At 46.4% G+C, this 19,988-nt stretch overlaps 1 protein-coding gene across 2 annotated transcripts in view; it reads right to left on the reverse strand.

Moving 5' to 3' along the window:
- The window catches only part of cmtm4 (CKLF-like MARVEL transmembrane domain containing 4), an 80,545-nt gene extending 62,155 nt beyond the window's left edge, over nucleotides 1-18,390 (reverse strand). The window contains exons 1-2 of one of the 2 annotated variants that reach the window (XM_041192668.1): nucleotides 18,244-18,368; nucleotides 17,786-18,040 (exon numbers count right to left, since the gene is read on the reverse strand). In XM_041192668.1, coding sequence (XP_041048602.1) covers nucleotides 17,786-17,968 — 183 coding nt within the window. In that variant the 5' untranslated portion in view covers nucleotides 17,969-18,040; nucleotides 18,244-18,368. Of the gene's footprint in view, nucleotides 1-17,785 lie in introns of both variants that reach the window. The other variant, XR_005943636.1, reaches the window with a different exon arrangement.
- Between the last annotated feature and the right edge of the window lie 1,598 nt (nucleotides 18,391-19,988).

Below are 19,988 nucleotides of genomic sequence, written 5' to 3' on the forward strand. Positions count from 1 at the left end.
CACACTTGGTCAAACGCTGCCTTGATGTCAAGGGCAGCCACTCTCACCTCACCTCGGGAGTTTAACTCTTTTGTCCATGTTTGAACCAAGGCTGTAATGAGGTCAGGAGCTGAGCAGAACCCAAACTGGGCATCAGTAAGCAGGTTATTGCGAAGCAAGTGTCGCTTGATAGCACTGTTGATAACCCCAACTGTTAATTTACTTATGATTGAGGGTAGACTAATGGGTCCGTAATTGGCCAAGTTGGATTTCTCCTGCTTTTTGTGTACAGGACATACCTGGGCAATTTTCCACATAGCCGGCTAGATGCCAGTGTTGTAGCTGTACTGAAACAGCTTGGCTAGAGGTGCGGCAAGTTCTGGACCACAAGTCTTCAGTACTATTGCCGGAATATTTTCCAGGGGCCCATAGCCTTTGCAGTATCCAGTGTCTTCAGCCGATTTTTGGTATCACGTGGAGTGAATCAAATTGGCTGAAGACTGGCATTTGTGATGCTGGGGACCTCTGGAGGAGGCCGAGATGGATCATCCACTTGGCACTTCTGGCCTCCTCCTCCAGTGAGTTGTTTAATTGTCCACCACCATTTACAACCGGAAGTGGCAGGACTGCAGAGCTTGGATCTGATCCATTGGTTGTGGGATTGCTTAGCTTTATCTATCACTAGTTGCTTATGCTGCTTGGCACCCAAGTAGTCCTGTGTTATAGCTTCACCAGTTGACACTTCATTTTTAGGTAAGCCTGGTGCTGCTCCTGACATGCCCTCCTGCACTCTTCATTGAACCAGGGTTGATCCCCTGGCTTGATGGTAATGGTAAAAAGGGGGATATGCCAGGCCATGAGGTTACAGATTGTGTTTGAGTGGAACTCTGCTGCTGCTGCTGATGGCCCACAGCGTCTCATGGATCCCCAGTCTTGAGTTGCTAGATCTGTTCGAAATCTATCCCATTTAGCATGGTGAAGGGTATCCTCAATGTGAAGGTGGGACTTCATCTCCACAAGGACTGTACTCCTACCGATACTGTCATGGACAGATGCATCTGCTGCAGGCAGGTTGGTGAGGATGAGGTCAAGTATGTTTTTCCCTCTTGTTGGTTCCCTCACCACCTGCTGCAGACCCAGTCTAGTAGCTATGTCATTTAGGACTGGACCAGCTCGGTCAGTAGTGGTGCTACCGAGCCACTCTTGGTGATGGACATTGAAATCCCCCACCCAGAGTACATTCTGTGCCCTTGCCACTCTCAGCGCTTCCTCCTAGTAGTGTTTAACATGGAGGAGTACTGATTGATCAGCTGAGGGAGGGCAGTACGTGGTAATCAGCAGGAGGTTTCATGGGATCAACTGGAATCATGTTGAGGACTCTCAGTGCAACTCCCTCCCGACTGTACACCACATTGCTGCCACCTCTGCTGGTGATGGTGGTGTCTGGGAAATTATCTGTAAGATATGATTCCATAAAGGTGACTATGTCAGGCTTGACTAGTCTGTGAGACACTCCCCCAAATGTTCGTAAGGAGGATTTTACAGGGTCGACAGTTGTCGTTTCTGGTGCCTAGGTTGATGCCGGGTGGTCCGTCCGGTTTCATTCCTTTTTTGAGACTGTAGTGGTGGATTGCTAGGCCATTTAAAAGGCAACCAGGCATTTGAGAGTCAACCACATGGGTCACATGTAGGCCAGAGCAGGTTAGGATGGCAGATTCCCCTCCCTAAAGGACATTAGTGAAACAGATGGGAGTTTTTTTTTTAACAACAATCAGCAATGACTTTTATCGATTCAAACCTGGGTCCCCAGAGCATTACCCTGGGTCTCTGGATTAATCATCTAGTGACAATACCACCACGCCACCTCCTCCCCTGAGGAAGTTTGTCAAGTTAAAACTGAACATTGACCAGACCACTAAGAATTTCAAATGAAAGTGGCTGGTTTTCCAAATCACTTGCTGTACAAATGTCAGTGACTCTTCCAAAAAGCACAAACTACACAAAGGAAATATCCAGATTTCAGACATTCCCTAATGCAGTAGCCCTGGTTATATTTGGCAGCAGATATATGATGCAGCTGACTGTCTCCTATGCCAGATAAATGGGAAGTATCTTATTCCTGGATTAAGAATGCTACAAAATGGGACTGAGTGGGAAGTGATTCGGACCATTGGAATTCTAAACTTGGAAGGGAGCAATGCATTTGTGCTCCAAAGTGTGGTGAACAGAGAGCTGCTCCTCCCATCTCAGAGCTGGCTTGCTCAGTGAGGATTGCAGACAATACAAAACTAGGAAGGAGGAGGAATGGCCGCAGAGGAAAGGGACACAAGGAGCGAAAAAAAGGAGAGTACACAGGGAGGAGGAAAGGAGAGGGAGAAAGATGGGGAGAGGTTTTAGCAGGATTGCAGAGACAGTGGGAAAGGAGAGGATTTTGAGTGAATGAGGGGTAAGTGCAGATGGGGAAAGGGGGAAGAAAGAAGAAGGGAGAGAAGAGACAAGTGGAGGCCATTCAACCCCTTTAGCCTGTTCCACTATTCATTTAGGTCATGGCTGATCTCTACCACAACTCCATAACCGACAACATCCTTATGACCAGATTTGCTGGTCATTATTACAATGCAGTTTGCACCTTAACTGACTGAATTTCCTACATTACAACAACCACACTTCAAAAAAATACCTCAACAACTGTTAAACATTCTGGGAAGTCTCAAGGTCACAGAAGTGCTAAATAAATGCAAGTCCTTCTTTTCACCCGTCACTTTGGATGTGAAGTAACATAATTTGTCTACTTAAAGCTCCTTTAAGCTGTGTTGTTGTTAAAATAATGTCTACTAGCATGAATCAGCATTGAAGGCAGAGATTGGCAAATAGAGAGCTGCCACCTCTCCAGGAAAAAGGAGCATAAAAGGATTTGGAAATGCACAGAAGCTGTTGCTTCACGGCAGTTTGTCACAAGGAGAGGGCGAGGATAATCTACTCACTCATGTGACAAGATCAAAGGGCAGACAACATGACTGCCCTTCAAGATGTGCACGCAAAATATTTCTCACAGCACACCACCCCACATCCCCCCACCCCCCCTACAAAATGAGGCTTTTTGAAGAGTCTAGAAGAGGTGTAATCTTGTAGCAGACACTCTGACTCAACGTAAAGGAAAAAAATAATTATAATAGCCCCTTAATCTTAGGAACATTCCAAAGCACTTTACTGCCAATGAAGTACTATTTTTTTTTTTTAAAAAGTGCAGAAATGTGGCAGCCAATTTGCACACAGTAAGATCCCACAAAAAGCAAGGTGCTAATGATTGTTGAGTGAATAACATTGGTCAGGGCAATAGGAAGAGCTCCCCTGCTCTACTTCAAAATAATTGCATTGGATCTTTTACACCCACCCAAGAGGATGAAGGTTCCCTTCGATGCACCAAGCTGCTCCTAACCCATTTCCTGGTCAGTTGCTGATCAACCTTCCACATTACTACCATCTCCAGACAGCAGAACATACTGGAAGATAATTTGCCAATGTGACAAGAGCCAAAATTAGGGTCAAGGTTTTTTTTTAAAAACCCAACTTGGATCCACAGCAGTTGCCCTTGATACTCACTGTGGGGGGAGGATAAGGGAGATACCTGGCTCCCGATTGCCTCAGCTAATTGTTGCTAAAACCCTCACACATGCCTTTGTTACCTCCAGACTCAACTTTCATTGCTCTCCCGGATGGTCTCCCATCCTCTGTAAACTTGAACTCACCAAACCTCTGGTGCCCATATTGGAACTCACACCAACTCCCATTCACTCATCACCCCTGTGCTCTCTGACCTTTATTGGTTTCCAGTCCCCAAAAAGCCCCTCCCTTTAAATTTTCATCCTTGTTTTCAAACCCCGCGATGCCCTTGCCTCCTCCCACCTCCGCAACCCCCGGAGATATCTGCACTCCTCTAACTCCGGCCTCTTGCAAATCCACGATTTCATTGCTCAGTTACTGGTGCTGGTGCCTTCAGCTGCCTGGGCCCCATGTCCTGGAATTCCCTTACTAAACCTCTCCGCCTCTTCATCGCTCTACCCTGCTTCAAGGTGCACCTGATATCCAAAAGTTTGGTCAAAGAGGTAGATCGGCTGTCCTTATGGCTCAGTGTCAAAATTTGTTTGCTAAGATTCCTGTGAAGCTCCTTGGGTTCGTTTGCCATGTTCAAGTTGCTGAATCCTATTGTTGTTATAACCCATTAGAAACAAATGGATTTTAGGTGTGATCTCCAGGATATGAATGTGGGGGCGGCGGAAGAGGGGATGGGGGAAAGCAGACAAGCTACAGGCATCACAATCCCCTCCACTTCCCCAGACCTGAGGCATTAGGAATCAGGGCCTCAAGATGGTTAGCTGGCTCTCTGTCTTTTTTTTAATATTTATTCATTCACGGGATGTGGGCATCGCTGGCTGGGCCCAGCATTTATTGCCCATCCCTAGTTGCCCTTGAGAAGGTGGTGGTGAGCTGCCTTCTTGAACCGCTGCAGTCCATGTGGTGTAGGTACACCCACAGTGCCTGTTAGGGAGGGAGTTCCAGGATTTTGACCCAAGGAACGGTGATCATGTCCTGTGTCAAAATCAAGTGTGGCTGGGATGGGACTTGCAGGTGATGGTGACAGTGATTAAGTGACCCAGTCTAAGAGTCTGGTGTAGTTGAATAAAGCAGCCTGGCAGTGATATTCCACCTCAGTGTGGTTGGTGGGACTGCGGAGATCCAGTGTTACTGCTTTCCTGGCCAAACGAAACTACCAGTCAGTCATTCTGGGAGCAGGTCAACCATGTAATGACAACAGGTTCAGTGCATTAGTCCGTGAAGCTTTGACATGTACAGAACTTTAACCTGCTCTGTGACGCACATGATTGTCTGGCCATCTATCACATTGCTAGGCACATATTGGCAGCTGTGTTTCCTATATTAACCAGGGGCCTGCACTTCATAAAAGTGCTTCTTTGGGTAAAACACTCTGGGATGCCCTGAGGTTCTAAAACTGAGGGGATTTAGAGAGAGCAGGAGGATTAAATCACCGAGAGTGAAGAGGAGAAGTCAACCATCTACAAGGCACAAGTCAGGAGTGTGATGGAATACTCTCCACTTGCCTGGATGAGTGCAGCTCCCACAACACTCAAGGAATCCAAACAATCCAGATCAAAGCAGCCCACTTGATTGGCACTCCATCCACCACCTTAAACATTCACTCCCTCCACCACCGACACACAGTAGCAGCAGTGTGTACCATCTACAAGATGCACTGCAGGAACTCACCAGAGCTCCTTCGCCAGCACCTTCCAACCCCATGTCCTCTACTACCTAGAAGGACAAGGGCAGCTGATGCATGGGAACACCACCACCTGCAAGTTACAAGTCACTCACCATCCCGATTTGGAAATATATCGCCGTTCCTTCACTGTCGCTGGGTCAAAACCCTGGAACTCTCTCCCTAACAGCACTGTGGGTGTACCTACACCACATGGACTGGAGCAGCTCCAGAAGGCAGCTCACCACCACCTTCTCCAGGGCAATAAATCCTGACCTGGCCAGCGATGCCCACATCACAGGAACAACCTTTTAAAAATGCATTACAGCAGGAATAAAACTGAAAAGGCTCTTTACCAAAAGTAAGAATATGAATGAGCACAGAGCTTCAGTAGTCAGTGAGGTTGGAGTCATGTTCTCACGCTGCTATTTTACATCATGTCCCAGGAGTGCACCTATGCTGAAGTGGCCCAGAATTTTTGCGAGGCTGACGGAGGACTTTGTGATTCCAACAGGTTGAACCATCGACTCCAGAGTTGTGAGCAGTCACAGCTCAAACCTGGTTATGATACATCAAAACAAACTCTCCACCATGACTGCTCTCAAGTCTGGAGCTATTGGCTCTTTTGACCACACACAACCAGTGGAATCAACACAAGGTGCAGGTTAAGGTCACAGCAGCTCAATTATTAAGGATCCCATGGGGCTTTTGCATGAATCATATACACAAGGAGGCCATTCAGCTCATCAGGTCTGTGCTGGCTAAATTGAAAGAGCTATTCGAGTTGTCCCACTGCCCTGCTCTTTTCCCCCAAAGCTTTGTAAATGTTTTCCCTTCAAGAATTTATCCAATTCCTTCTGAAAGTCACTACTGAATCTTCTTCCACTGCCCTTTCAGGCAGACCAGAACAACTCACTATGTGAAAAACAATTCTCAAAATCCCTCTGCATTATTAGATATGCAAAGTCAAAGAGCCTCAGCAAACAAGGGTGAAGGTCAGTTTAAACAGCCTTGCTTTGCCGATTTGAACGAACACACACAGACACCACCCCCCCCTCTCTCTCTCTCTCTCACCAACATACAAAGTCTCAGAGTTGTCTTATCTACCTGCAATATGTGCCACAGGGAATGGTGTTCACAACAATAGATCATGACAAGTGAGAGCTGGCAAAACAAGGAAGTGGTTGGTTTCACTCAGAAACTATAATCTGCTAATTAACAACTATCCCATGCACCATGGTAACACTGGAAATGGGAATATGAATAATGATGTACCGATCAACACTGCTCCATCCAGCCCGTCTCACAACTGTGATGTCTTGTGCACATTCTCCTTTTTTGTGAAGCACCTTGGGATGTTTTGAAGGGGGTGCCAGGAGCAGAAAGACCTGGGGTGTATGTGTACATAGATCATTGAAGGAGGCAGGACAGGTGGAGAGAGCAGCTAATAAAGCATATAGCATCCTGGGCTTTATTAATAGGGGCATAGAGTAGAAGAGCAGGGAGGTTATGCTGAATTTATATAAGACCCTCATTGGACCTCAGCTGGAATATTGTGTACAGTCCTGGGCACCACATTATAGGAAGGAGGTGAACACATTGGACAGTGTGTAGAAGAGGTTTACAAGAATGGTTCCAGGGATGAGAAACTTCAGCCATGAGGATAGATTGGAGAGGTTGGGACTGTTCTCCTTGGAGAGAAGAAGGCTAAGTGGAGATTTGATAGAGATGTTCAAAATCATGAGGGGGCTGGACAGAGTAGATAGGGAGAAGCTGTTCCCGCTCGTAAAAGGATCAAGACCGAGAGGGCACAGATTTAAAGTGATTCACAAAAGAAGCAAATGTGACATGAGAAAAATACTTTTTCACACAACAAGGTTCGGGTCTGGAATGCACTGTCTGGAAATGTGGTGGAGGCAGCTTCAATCAAGGCATTCAAGAGGGCACTGGATGATTATTTGAATAAAAACAATGTGCAGGGGTTTGGGGAAAAAGCTGGGCAATGGCACTAGGTCATAAATGCTCATTTGGAGAGCCAGTGCAGACATGAAGGGCCGAATGGCCTCCTTCTGTGCTGTTAAAATTCTGAGATTCTGTTTTAATAAGTTAAAGGCATGATATAAATGCCAGTTGTTAAAGTTGTTTAAGTTGTTATTTGGTGCCACTGTGCGCACATAATTTATCAAGCATCACTCAGACCAGAGAGGCTGTGCTATGGGATCACAGAAAATACCTCTGTGATGACACAATATTTCAGTTCATCACCTCAAGTTGCTCCCAACACATGAGCTATCCTAACAATATAGAGCTCAGTAACTCAATAAAACAACCAGGGGTTGGAAACACCATATTGGCACTGCTCTGGGACAAAATTAAAATACTGCAGATGCTGAAAATCAGAAGTAAAATACTGGCCTAGCCAAGAAAATGCTGGAAAAACTCAGCAGGTCTGGCAGCATCTGTGGAGAGAGAAACAGAGTTAACGTTTCCGGTCAGTGACCATTTGCCAGAACAGGGCATAGTTACCTCACTTTCATTCTTCCCTCTCACTTCCACTTTTCCCAAACTCTAGTCACTTATAAACTTCTACATCCCTAACTTTTTTCCAGGCCGGATGAAAGGTCAAAAACTTGCATTTATATACCCCCTTTCAGGCCATTGAATATCTCAAAGTACTTTAGAGCTAGTGAAGTACTTTTCGAAGTGTAGTCAATGTCGTAATGTAGGAAAAGTGATGGCCAGATTGCGCACAGCAAGCTCCCACAAACAGCAATGTGATAATGACCAGAAAATCTGTTTTACTGATGTTGGTTGAGGGATAAATGTTTTTATTTTTAAATATTCACTCTTGGGATGTGGGCATCCCTAGTTGCCCTTGAGAAGGTAGTGGTGAGCTACTTTCTTGAACCGCTGCAGTCCATGTGGTGTAGGCACACCCACAGTGCTGTTAGGGAGGGAGTTCCAGGATTTTGATAATCCAAAAGTATTGTTCCAAGTCAGAATGGTGAGTGACTTGGTGGGGAACTTCCAGGTGGTGGTGTTCCCATGCTTCAGCTGCCCTTGTCCTTCTAGGTGCTAAAGGTCATAGGTTTGGAAGCTGCTGTCTAAGGAGCCTTGGTGAATTCCTGCAGTGCATCTTGTAGACGGTACATACTGTTGCCACTATGCAGTAGGAGGGAGTGATTGTTGAAGGTGCTGGACAGGGTGCCAATCAAGCAGGTTGCTTTGTCCTGGATAGTGTTAAGCTTCTTGAGTGTTGTTGGAGCTGCACTCATCCAGGCAAGTGAGGAGTATTCCATCACACTCCTGACTTGTGCCTTGTCGATGGAGGACAGGCTTTGGGGAGTCAGGTGGTGAGTTACTCACTGCAGAATTCCTAGCCTCGGACCTGCTCTGATGGCCACAGTATTTAAATGGCTAATCCAGTTCAGTTTCTGGTCAATGGTAACCTCCAGGATGTTGATGGTGGGGGATTCAGCTCTGAACAAGGGCCATACGGACTCGAAACGTTAACCCTGATTCTCTCTCCACAGATGCTGCCAGACCTGAGTTTTTTCAGCATTTTCTGCTTGTTTCTGGTGTATACAATATGTCCTCATATTTTGCACCAGTACCATTTTGGTGAATCTGCACTGCTACATTTACAGAGATCATATACCTCTCTGAGGTGCAGTGCCAGGACTGAATGCAGTTGTACTGAGTGGGATCTAATAATTGTCCAAAGGTCTGGTTAGACTCTTACTAGACCCCTGCACAGCTATGACATAATTTCCACTCCTTCGTTTTCTTGTGACAAAGGCCAACATTCCATTCCCCATATCTGAAAGGCACTATTTAATTGCAGGTTTTGTGGTGGAGGTGGAGAAAGCGTTCCATTTTAGACGCACGTCAATTCTTTCTTGTTTACAGCTCTTTATCTACCCGGAGTGGGCATGGCACAAATACTCCCACCTGCCTGCCCCCCCACCATCCCCACCCCAACCCTAACAAGAACCTAACCAAACTGGGAAAGCAGGATGAACAGGTTTAGTCCCACCACTGGATCCAGACAGCCAGAGACGTACCTGCAGGTGCCAGAGGACTGGTCCAGCCAGTTTCATCCCTTAAGACACTTAACAACACTAAACAAAAGGCTAAAGCTCCGGATTCTTAGAGACAACCACGTCCTAGCAGGATAGGCTCGCTGCCCCTTTCACAATGTTCTGCAAAATTCCCGGCAATACGAGTGGGAATGCCATCATCAGCTGAGGTATAACCATCAGGCAAAGAAGTGGGTAAAAGCATTTCAACCACAAATGGGTGACACACAGTTTAAAGTTTCCAAATGTGCGGGCAATCGATTCACAAACCAGACCTTCTAGAAAGATGAACACTACTGCCAGAGTCCAAAAGAAAAATCAGAGATTGGCAAATATAAAATAATCACATGGGGCATTATTCTCCCAGTGTGATCCCACTGAATTACAGAAATATTGGAAATGGAGAAGAAAGGTCATTTGGCCCGCTCGGAATTAACATGACGAAATCTCCTGGAATATGTAGAACCGGCGACCCTGATCAGCTGAAAGGCCGGTTAAATCATCCATATTATAAACAAAAGCAAAATACTGCGGACGCTGGAAACCTGAAACAGAAAAAGAAACTGCTGGAAAAAAACTCAGCAGCTCAGGCAGCACGTGTGGAGAGAGAAACACACAACCTTTCAGGTCGGGATGACCTTTAGAACTTCTAGTGAAAAGGTCATCGACCTGAAACGTTAACTGTGTTTTTCTCTCTCTCCACAGATGCTGCCCGAGCTGCTGAGCATTTCCCGTTTTTATTACGGGACCCATCTTTTGGTTCTTTACCTGTCCCATTACCATCTCTTTTTGCCCCGCACCGTCACCCCTTTGTCATTTCCTCTCTTCATCCCTCAGCCCATCACAGACTCCAGCCTTTGCTCTTTCCTCCTGAATCCCTTCCCATGACTCCGCACTTGTGTAAAACCCGCAATTTGTGACCAGAGTTACCTGCAGCCAGGGTGTAGAGCAAATACCGGACATAAGGTTCGAGCAAACTCAGGCACAAGCACGTTATGCATGTAATTAAAAACACACAAATGGGCTCACTTCTTTATAAGCTATTCTTACACCTGCAACAAACGCTGTTGCACAATCTCAGTTCGTTATAATTGAGCCACTCACTCGGACAATCTCCCTCTTTGTTTACGCCTCCATTATCCTGTCAAACACAAGATCCTACCTGGATGTAAATAGTATTTACAGCACAGAAACAGGCCCTTCAGCCCAACTGGTCTGTGCTGTTATTTATGATCCGCATGAGCCTTCTCCCATCCTATTCCTTTCTCCCTCCTGTTTATCCAGCTTCCGCTTGAATGTAGCTATACTATTCACCTCAACCACTCCCTGTGGCACCGAGTTCAACATTGGCACCACTCTCTGGGTTAAGAACCCTAATCTAGCCCAGACTCATACACAATGGGCCACTCCTACCTACAGCTAGCCTACTCCCTGGAGTACACTATCTATTGCAAGCAGCACATGAGAAGAAGCAACTCAAACAGTGATGCACCCGGATGTCAAACTGATCCATTTGTACATCAGCTCAGAAGCATCGAAAAAGTGACTATTGCCGCTTCCAGTTTTTGATGACTCTGGTCAGTGGGAGACCAGCCTCAAAGGATGTCCAGCTGAAACCCAGACAGGCAGTCACCTCAGTCGACTGTATTTCTTCACTCTATCATACAGCAGCTGAATCTGGTTAGGTTTCTGATTCAAGTGAAGACATTCCCTCTCAGTTAAACGACTTGCGTTTATATAGCGCCTTTCACAACCTCAAAACAACCCAAAAATTCTTTACTGACTACACTGCAAATACTTTGTTGTCTATGTAGGAAACTTGGCAGCCACTTTGCTGTTTGTGGGATCTTGCTGTATGTAATGAGATAAATGAGGTCAATACTGGAGGATAAATATTTCGGGATAAATATTGGGAAGGTTTAGTTGAGCTCTCGGTACAGATACACAAAGTGCCTGTAAGGTGCTGACACTCAGTTACAGCAGCACCCAATCACCCCTTGGACCTGAATCAAGTCCTTTTTCTCCCTCTGTAGTTACCTCTTACTCCAACAGAGTCCCAATACAAACACTTTTTCCTACAATCTGGAGGCTTCCAACACCCAGCTCACCTCCTTCACTGAGACGATGCTGAAGTTTAGCATGGACGAACAAAGACTTGTGGGATGCAAGGAGCTCCGCAGTCAAGAGTAGGTTAAAAGAAAGAACTTGCATCTCTATAGCACCTTCTGCAGTCCCATAGCTCTCTACAAACAATGAAGCATTTTTAGTGTTGTGATCGAAAAAAAATGCAGCCGCCCAATGTGCACAGCAAGCTCCCACAAACGTGATAATAAAATAGCATCACTGGGACCATCTGATCTTCTTCCGATCTCGCCCCTTCAGGCGTAAACCTTGCTGGGGACTGGGTCCATTTGAGAGGACAGACACAGCCCTCAGTTTAACGTCTCATCTGAAAGACGGTACCTCCGACAGCACAGCATTCCTTCAGTACTGCATTGTGGCTATGATAGACTCAGTGTCAGCCGGGATTATGCGCTCACGTCTCTGGAATGGGACTGAACCCACAACCTGATGACTAAGAAGCAAAATTACTCCCCCCATAGCCAGGGCCACAGGAAGTGACGTAACGAGCTTCGGTCTCAAAATAAACACAGTGCCATGACACTGAGTGAATCTGGTGTTTTCAGGAGTGTCATTCCGTAGACTTGCGCAGTAAGGGACTATCGCATTACTGATAATTTACGATGACTTCAGGACTCGCAACAAATTCTCAACAACCTCATCAATTCCTCCCATTTAACTGGAATGACCAGCCCCACTCCATCAGTGTTAGCAGGTGGCGCTCGCTCCCGCTGGCAATGTGCCAACAAGGTTCACACACAACTCATTGCGCCACTTTTGAAATTAGACCCGATCCGAATACAATGTGAACAAACCGAGACGAACAGTTCCTGCATGGAACCCGAGTGGATTCCCAAGAATCAAAGACCTGTACAAATTCTCTCCACCTTTTCTTCCTTCTACAACCTACAGGCTTCTTCAAATCGAGTTCGTTGTCCTCTAACCATTACCACTGGGCTTTGCTGTTCCTTTTAACCACAACATGTTTCTGCATAAATAAAGACAGGAAATGCTGGAAAAAAAACTCAGCAGGTCTGGCAGCATCTGTGGAGAGAGAAACAGAGTTAACATTTCAAATCCGTATGACTCTCCTTTTAGCTCTGAAGAGTTATACAGACTTGAAATGTTAACTCTGTTTCTCCCTCCACAGATGCTGTCAGATCTGCTGAGCTTTTCCAGCATTTTCTATTTTATTGCAGCTTTCCAGCATCCACAGCATTTTGCTTTTATCACTTGTTATGTCTCGGCTCAGACATGGACTCCTCAATAATAATGAAATGCTACTAAATGCTTGCAAGCCACAAATTCTAAAATACTCTACAACTCACGACAAGATTTGGCCCTTTGTTCTGCTGGGAGGAGAGAAAGTTACAATCTTTAAACAGAGAGGCAAATAGATCATTAAATAATGAGGCGGACATGTTTGCTGTCCTGACAGAAATCACTTTCCATGGGTGGGGGGTCAAGACTGATCCAACCCAATTCATGGATATGCAGAAACACAGCAAAAAAAATTAAAGAAATGCATGTCCCTGGTGTCCTGTCCAATAATTTATCCCTTGCCCAACATTGGTAGAAGGCAGATGACTTGGTCATTCATTACCAGGAACTAGAACTCGTTAGCACATCGAGGACGCACATAACCATTAACACACACAAGGGACTCTATATCAGTACACATGTCTACCCTTCGGGGTCTTGTCAGTGTGTGCTATCTTCCAGAGAACAATGTCTGTAAATTGGCGGCTGCATTTCCAAGAGCGAACTACGTTTCAAAAAGTACTTTGTTGGCTGTAAAGCATCTTGTGACAGGCCGAGGTTACACTGTAGAAACGTCAGTCGCCTCTGCAATGATCTTCTTGTTAAAACTGTTTCAGAACATGTGACGAGGCAGAGCCGGGAACAAAATAAAAAAAGAGGGAAGAAACATGGGAAAGGATGAAAATGGATCTAAAGCAACAGCCAAATCAAAGAGCTCTTTAAGTGGGTCCTTTGGAGGGTGGGTGGTAGCAAGAGAAAGGGTCATCTTGGAGAAACTTTCCAAGGCTGGGTGCAGCGGCTAAATAAATCAGCCTCAAAAGTGCTGGAAGATAAAAGCCACAGAAAACTACCCAAACAACAAGCAAAGTAGCTGAGGAATTCAAATAAGAACACAAACTATTTTAAGTGTTATCTACAGCTCTCAGTGCATCAAATGACATCAGTAACTTTTCGCATGAGCCTGTGGGAATTCCAGATAATCGGGGGAAAAGGAAACAAATAAACTGACCGGAAGAAACGTTTAGATAAACCAATGTCGAGGCCGATTCCCATCTAGCAACACTAACAGGCTCCTAACCCTTTAAGGCGTTCACTGTTAAACGTCAATGCCCACGTAGGTCCCGCAGTGAAGATACCTCCAAAAACAGTTCATGAACATCCTTGGCTCATGTTAAGTTGCCTTGATTTTCAGCTAGTGAAAGATCCCATTCAAATCAATCTTGGCACCAGTGAGTAATTGGGGAGAAGGCATGAAGGCAAAAAAAAGAGATAAAAAGAACAGCATTTCTATAGCACCTTTCACAGCCTCAGGACATCCCAAAGCACACTGACTAGACTTCAAAAATTGTCAGTAGTGTTAAACTCCTGATAGCCAGTTGAAGGATGAAAGCAGAACCAATCTTTACTCTGTTTAGATTTATTCAGAGTGAAACTCCACTCGGAACAACCCAATCAATGCCCTCCACCTGCATATAGGTAATCACAATTGATACACAATTATCAGCCAGTATTATAATGCAAGAAATACAGCAGCCAATTTGCACACAGCAGGCTCCCACAAACAGCAATGAGATAAATTACCATCATGCATGTTGAAATTGGCCAGGACACCAGGGAGAACCACCCTTGGTCTTTGAAATGGTGTCACAGGGTCTTGTGGGTTCACCTGCGAGAGTAAACAGGACCTTAGTTTCATCTGGAAAATAACACCTCTGATCATGCAGCACTCCCTCAGTACTGCACTGAAGTGTCAGTCTAGATTTTGTGCTCAAAGTCTCTGCAGTGACTATTTGAACCCACAAACTCTGTCTCAGAGCCAAGAGCACCACTAACTGAGACAGCACTCATAAGAACATAAGAAATAGGAGCAGGAGTAGGCCATTCGGCCCCTCAAGCCTGCCCCGCCATTCAATAAGATCATGGCTGATCTGTCCCAGGCCTCGACCCCTCTTTCTTGCCAGCTCCTCATAGCCCTCAACTCCCCAATATTTCAAAAATCTATCTACTGCCTCTTTAAATACTTTCAGTACTTAATGCTTTAATCTTTTATGCCATACTTTAATGAAACTCAAAATACTGCAGATGCTGGAAAACGAGAAAATGCTGGGAACAGGCGGGAGGTCAGGCAGTGCCCGTGGAGACATGGTGCCAGAGACAGATTCTGAACAGACACGATATCTCAAAACCGGGAACCCATGAGGGTCAACAGCAGCAGAACAGATCCCCCACAATCTGTAACCTGTTTCAAACCCTGTAATTGTTTTCTAGTTTCGATCAACCTGAATCGCAAACTGGTTCTCTCTCTACAGATGCTGCCCAGCCCGCTGGGTATTTCCAGCTTTTCCTTTGTTTTCTTTTAGTTAAATGTTAAAATTGTTTTTGGTGGCAGCACACTTGCCTCTGAGTCAACGGCTCCAGCTTCAAGTCTTACTCCAGGGCTGGAGCACAAGAATCCAGGCCGACGCTCCAGTGCAGTACTGAGGGAGTGCGGCACTGTCACAGGAGACTTTAAACCGAGGCTCCGTCTGCCTGCTCAGGTAGGTGTACAAGAACCAAAGGCACTATTTTGAGATAGTGCAGGGGATTATCCTGGTCAATATTTATCTCTCAACATCACCCCAAAAAAAAAACTGGTCATTATCACATTGCCGTTTGTGGGAGTTTGCTGAGCACCAATTGGCTGCTGCATTTCCTATATTACAACAGGGACTACACTTCAAAAAGTCCTTCACTGGCTGTAAAACACATTTGGAAATCTGGTGGTCATGAAAAGCGCTATATCAACGCAAGTCTTTCTTCCTTATAGCTGAGCCTTTCTAATTCAGCAGTATGGAGGCGTGTCTGGGGTGGGGAGGGGAGGGGTGGTGTGTGTATATATGTGTGCGTCTGTTGGGGGAGAGGGGTGAGGTGCAGTGGATGTTCTGTGCGTGCATATGTATAGAGTGTGTGCGCGCGTGTGTACACATACGTGGGCGTACCTAAAAATGAGGTGTCAGCCTGGTGAAGCTACAACATGGGGCTACTGGTATTCCAAACAGCATAAGCAGCAAGTGACAGACAGAGTTAAGTGATTCAATAACCAATGGATCAGAGCTAGGCTATGCAGTCCTGCCACATCCAGTCATGAATTGTGGTGGGCAATTAAATAATTCACTGGAGGAGGAGGCTCCACAAATATCCCCATCCTCAGTGATGGGGGTGCCCAGCACATCAGTGGAAAAGATAAGGCTGAAGCATCTGCTACCATCTTCAGCCAGAAGTGCCGAGTGGATGATCCATCTCGGCCTCCTCTGCAGGTCCCCAGCATCACAGATGCCAGTCTTCAGCCAATTCGATTCACTCCACGTGATATTAAGAAATGGCTGAGGATACTGCAAAGGCTATTGGTCCTGACAATATTCCGGCAATAGTACTGAAGACTTGTGCTCCAGTACATACCGCAGCCCCTAACCAAGCTGTTCCAGTGCAGCTACAACACTGGCATCTACCCGGCTATGTGGAAAATTGCCCAGGTGTGTCCTGTACACAAAAAGCAGGACAAATCCAACCCGGCCAATTACCGGCCCATCAGTCTACTCTCCATCAGTAAAGTAATGGAAGGGGTCTTCAACAGTGCTATCAAACAACGCTTACTTAGCAAGAACCTGCTCACTGACACCCAGTTTGGGTCCTGCCAGGGCCACTCAGCTCCTGACCTCATTACAGCCTTGGTTCAAACATGGACAAAAGAGCTGAACTCTGCAGGTGAGGTGAAAGTGACTGCCCTTGACATCAAAGCAGCATTTGACCGAGTGTAGCATCAAGGAGCCCTAGCAAATCTGGAGTCAATAGGAATTATGGGGAAAATTATCTATTGGTTGAAGTCATACTGAGCAAAAGGAAGATGGTTGTGGCTGTTGGAGATCAATCATCTCAGCTCCAGGACCTCACTGCAGGAGTTCCTCAGGGTAGTGTCCTCGGCCCAACCATCCTCAGCTGCTTCAGCAATGACCTTCCTTCCATCATAAGGTCAGAAGTGGGGATGCTCACTGATGATTGCACAATGTTCAACACCATTTGTGACTCCTCAGACGCTGAAGCAGTCCATGTCCAAATGCAGCAAGACCTGGACAATATCTAGGCTTGGGCTGACAAGTGGCAAGAAGCATTCACACCACACAAGTGTCAGGCAATGACCGTCTCCAACAAGAGAGAAACAAACCATTTCCCCTTAACATTCTCCTGACTCCCCAAAGCCTGTCCACCATCTACAAGACACAAGTCAGGAATGTGATGGAATACTCTCCACTTGCCTGGATGAGTGCAGCTTCCACAACACTCAAGAAGCTGGACACCATCCAGGACAAAGCAGCCCACTTAATTGGCACCACATCCACAAACATTCACTCCCTCCACCATCAATGCACAGTAGCAGCAGTGTGTACCATCTACAAGATGCACTGCAGGAATTCTCCTTAGACAGCACCTTCCAAACCCACAACCACGACTATCTAGGAGGATAAGGGCAGTAGTCACATGGGAACACCACCACCTGGAAGTTCCCCTCCAAGTCACTCACCATCCTGACTTGGAAATATATCACCGTTCCTTCACTGTCGCTGGGTCAAAATCCTGGAACCCCCTCCCTAACAGCACTGTGGGTGTACCTACACCACATGGACTGCAGCGGTTCAAGAAGGCAGCTCACCCACCACCTTCTCAAGGGGCAATTAGGGATGGACAATAAAAATGCTGGCCCAGCCAGCGAAGCCCACAACCCATGAATTAATTTAAAAATATACAGAGAGGTGTGTGTATATGTATGTGTACATATTAGAGGGGCGTGTGCATATATCGAGGTATGTTTGTGTGTGTAAAAATATATACAAGTGTGTATTTATAAGGGACTGTGTGTGTAAATATCGAGGTGTGCGTATGTAGGTTGCGTGCGTATATATATATATATATATCACACACACAAGGTGTGTATGTGAGGGTGTTGTGTGTGCAAATAAGGGTGTGTTTGGATACGAGGGTGTGTGTGTATGTGTGTGTGTGTAATTACACTGATATTTAAAATCACACTCACCACTTCCACGATCTTGAGGATCCCGAACCGGGAGCGCAGGTAGTCGGTGTCACACCTGATGTCCAGCCGGTGTGGAGCCATCGCCGGCTCGGTGGTGGGCTGGTAGGGGCTGCTAGCCCCAGACATCATGGAAGTGCTGGAGGCTTCTCCCCCGAATCCATCCCCATCCCCGGCATCGCTCATCCTTCCCAAGGCAACGGGAGCAATCGCCTCGCCTCCCCCAGTAACAAGATATGCAGGAGGCTTAGAACTAACCTGATGGGAGTTACAAACAAACAAACAAAAAAAACCAAGCGGAGATTAAAACTTGCAGCAAAAAGCCCCAGCGAGAGTGACACGGAATGTAGCAAAACGCAGCCTCCAGTAAACTTTCGCCTTCACTTTAAAGGGGCTCCGAGGTGGTGGGGGTGGTTAAAGTTAATTCCAGGGGAGAGGGAGGAGATTGAATGTTTTCTCACACAAAGCCCATAGCATCATGTCCGGCCCCCGGCTACACAGCGACCGGACACCGGCTCTGCTCTGCCTCTGCAGCCGCCTCTCTGGCTGGGATTCCCGAGCACACTGAGGACTGGGAGCCGCTGTCGCTGCTGCTGCTGCTGCTGCCGCCCCGGCTTCCTGCCTGCTCTCTGGCCGCTCACTGCTCTCCCTCTCTCGGGCTCCCTCTCTCTGCCGCCTCTCTCTCTGCTTTGTTTCACCTCTCTCTCCCCTCCCCTCCCCTCTTAATCTGTAATCTCCTCACTTTTCCACTATTTATATTTCAGTCTCTCTATCCAGTGTAATCCCCACACCTGTTGTCAATCCCTCAGGTGCCAGTCTCTCCCACTCTCTCTGTCTAAGCCCTATGGACCCACCCCACTCCCACTTCCCAGTCTCTTTATTTATTCTTAATATCACTATTCCTATTCTCCATATCCTTATTTCAGATCTTTACCAGTCTCATGATCAGTGGCTAACACACTCACTTAGTCACAAGGTTTTGGGTTCAAGACCCACTCAAGGATTTGAATATGAACAAGTCCAGGCTGACATTCCAGTGCCGTACTGAGGGAGTGCTGCACTGTCAGAGCTGCTGTCTTTCAGGTGAGACCTTGACTGGAGTCCCCATCAGCCCTCTCAGATGGATGTAAGAGATCACAGAATTGCAGAATTGTTATGGTGCAGAAGGAGGCCATTCAGCCCATCTTGTCTGCACCGGCTCTTCAAGTAAGCAATTCGCCTAGTGCCCTTCCCCCACCTTCTCCCCGTAACCCTGCACATTCTCCCTCTTCAGATAACAGTCTAACTCCCTTCTGAGTACCTCGATTGAACCTGCCTTCACCACACTCTCAGATGGCGCACTAACCGCTTGCTGCGTGGAAAAGATTTTTCCCACGTCGCCTTCACATCTTTTGCCAATTACTTTAAATCTGTGCCCTCTCGTTCTTGAACCTTTCACGAGGATGTTGTGCCTGGAAACCCTGAAAGGTCATTGAAAAATTGTTTCGGTCACTTTTCTTTTCCACAGGTCACGAACGGCAGCCTGAGCAGTGAATTGGTCTCTCTGCAAACTGAGCAGAATCTCCCTTACTCCCCACGCTCAGATCCTTCAATAGGAAATTCCAGCCATGGGCTGCCAGCTGGACCAAGAGCCACTGGCAGATCAATTAACTCTTCCGTCAGGAATGTGGATTGTAAATGAATGAGCAGTGGCCAGAGGAATGGGCGGTGGGGGTGGGGGGGGGGGGGGAGGCGGGGTGGTGGGCAGAGTGCAGCTGCCACATGTCCTGCAGAGAGTGATCCATCTAAACTAGAGGAGTGGGCACAGAGTGGTACCAAGGTCACCAAGTGGACCAGCAGTTAGCAAGATGGGTGCTGGTGCCAGGTGAGTTCAGGCTGCTTCTAAATAGACCAAACAATCTATAAAATAAAGAAAAGAACCCGAGAGTTTAAGCACAGACTTTTACTCTTGAGTCCTGCTCAAGGGAGGGGATTTTTTAAAATGTTTAAATATTTAGCAGTTGTCGGTGAGTCACTCGGTTTTCTGACAGGCGTGGGTGAGCTTTGCCTAGAAAATGCAAACCTATTGGCATTTTGGCTTTGTTTTTAACAGAGGAAAGAAATGTTAACATTTATAAGTGAACTTGCTTTTCAGTAATAGTTCTACACACTCAAACTCAAAGAAAAGGCATCAAAATGGAAGTTCACCCAGAGCGCCATTTTTTCA

The sequence above is a fragment of the Carcharodon carcharias genome, chromosome 7, assembly GCF_017639515.1.
Source record: "Carcharodon carcharias isolate sCarCar2 chromosome 7, sCarCar2.pri, whole genome shotgun sequence".
NCBI classification, from domain to species: domain Eukaryota; kingdom Metazoa; phylum Chordata; class Chondrichthyes; order Lamniformes; family Lamnidae; genus Carcharodon; species Carcharodon carcharias.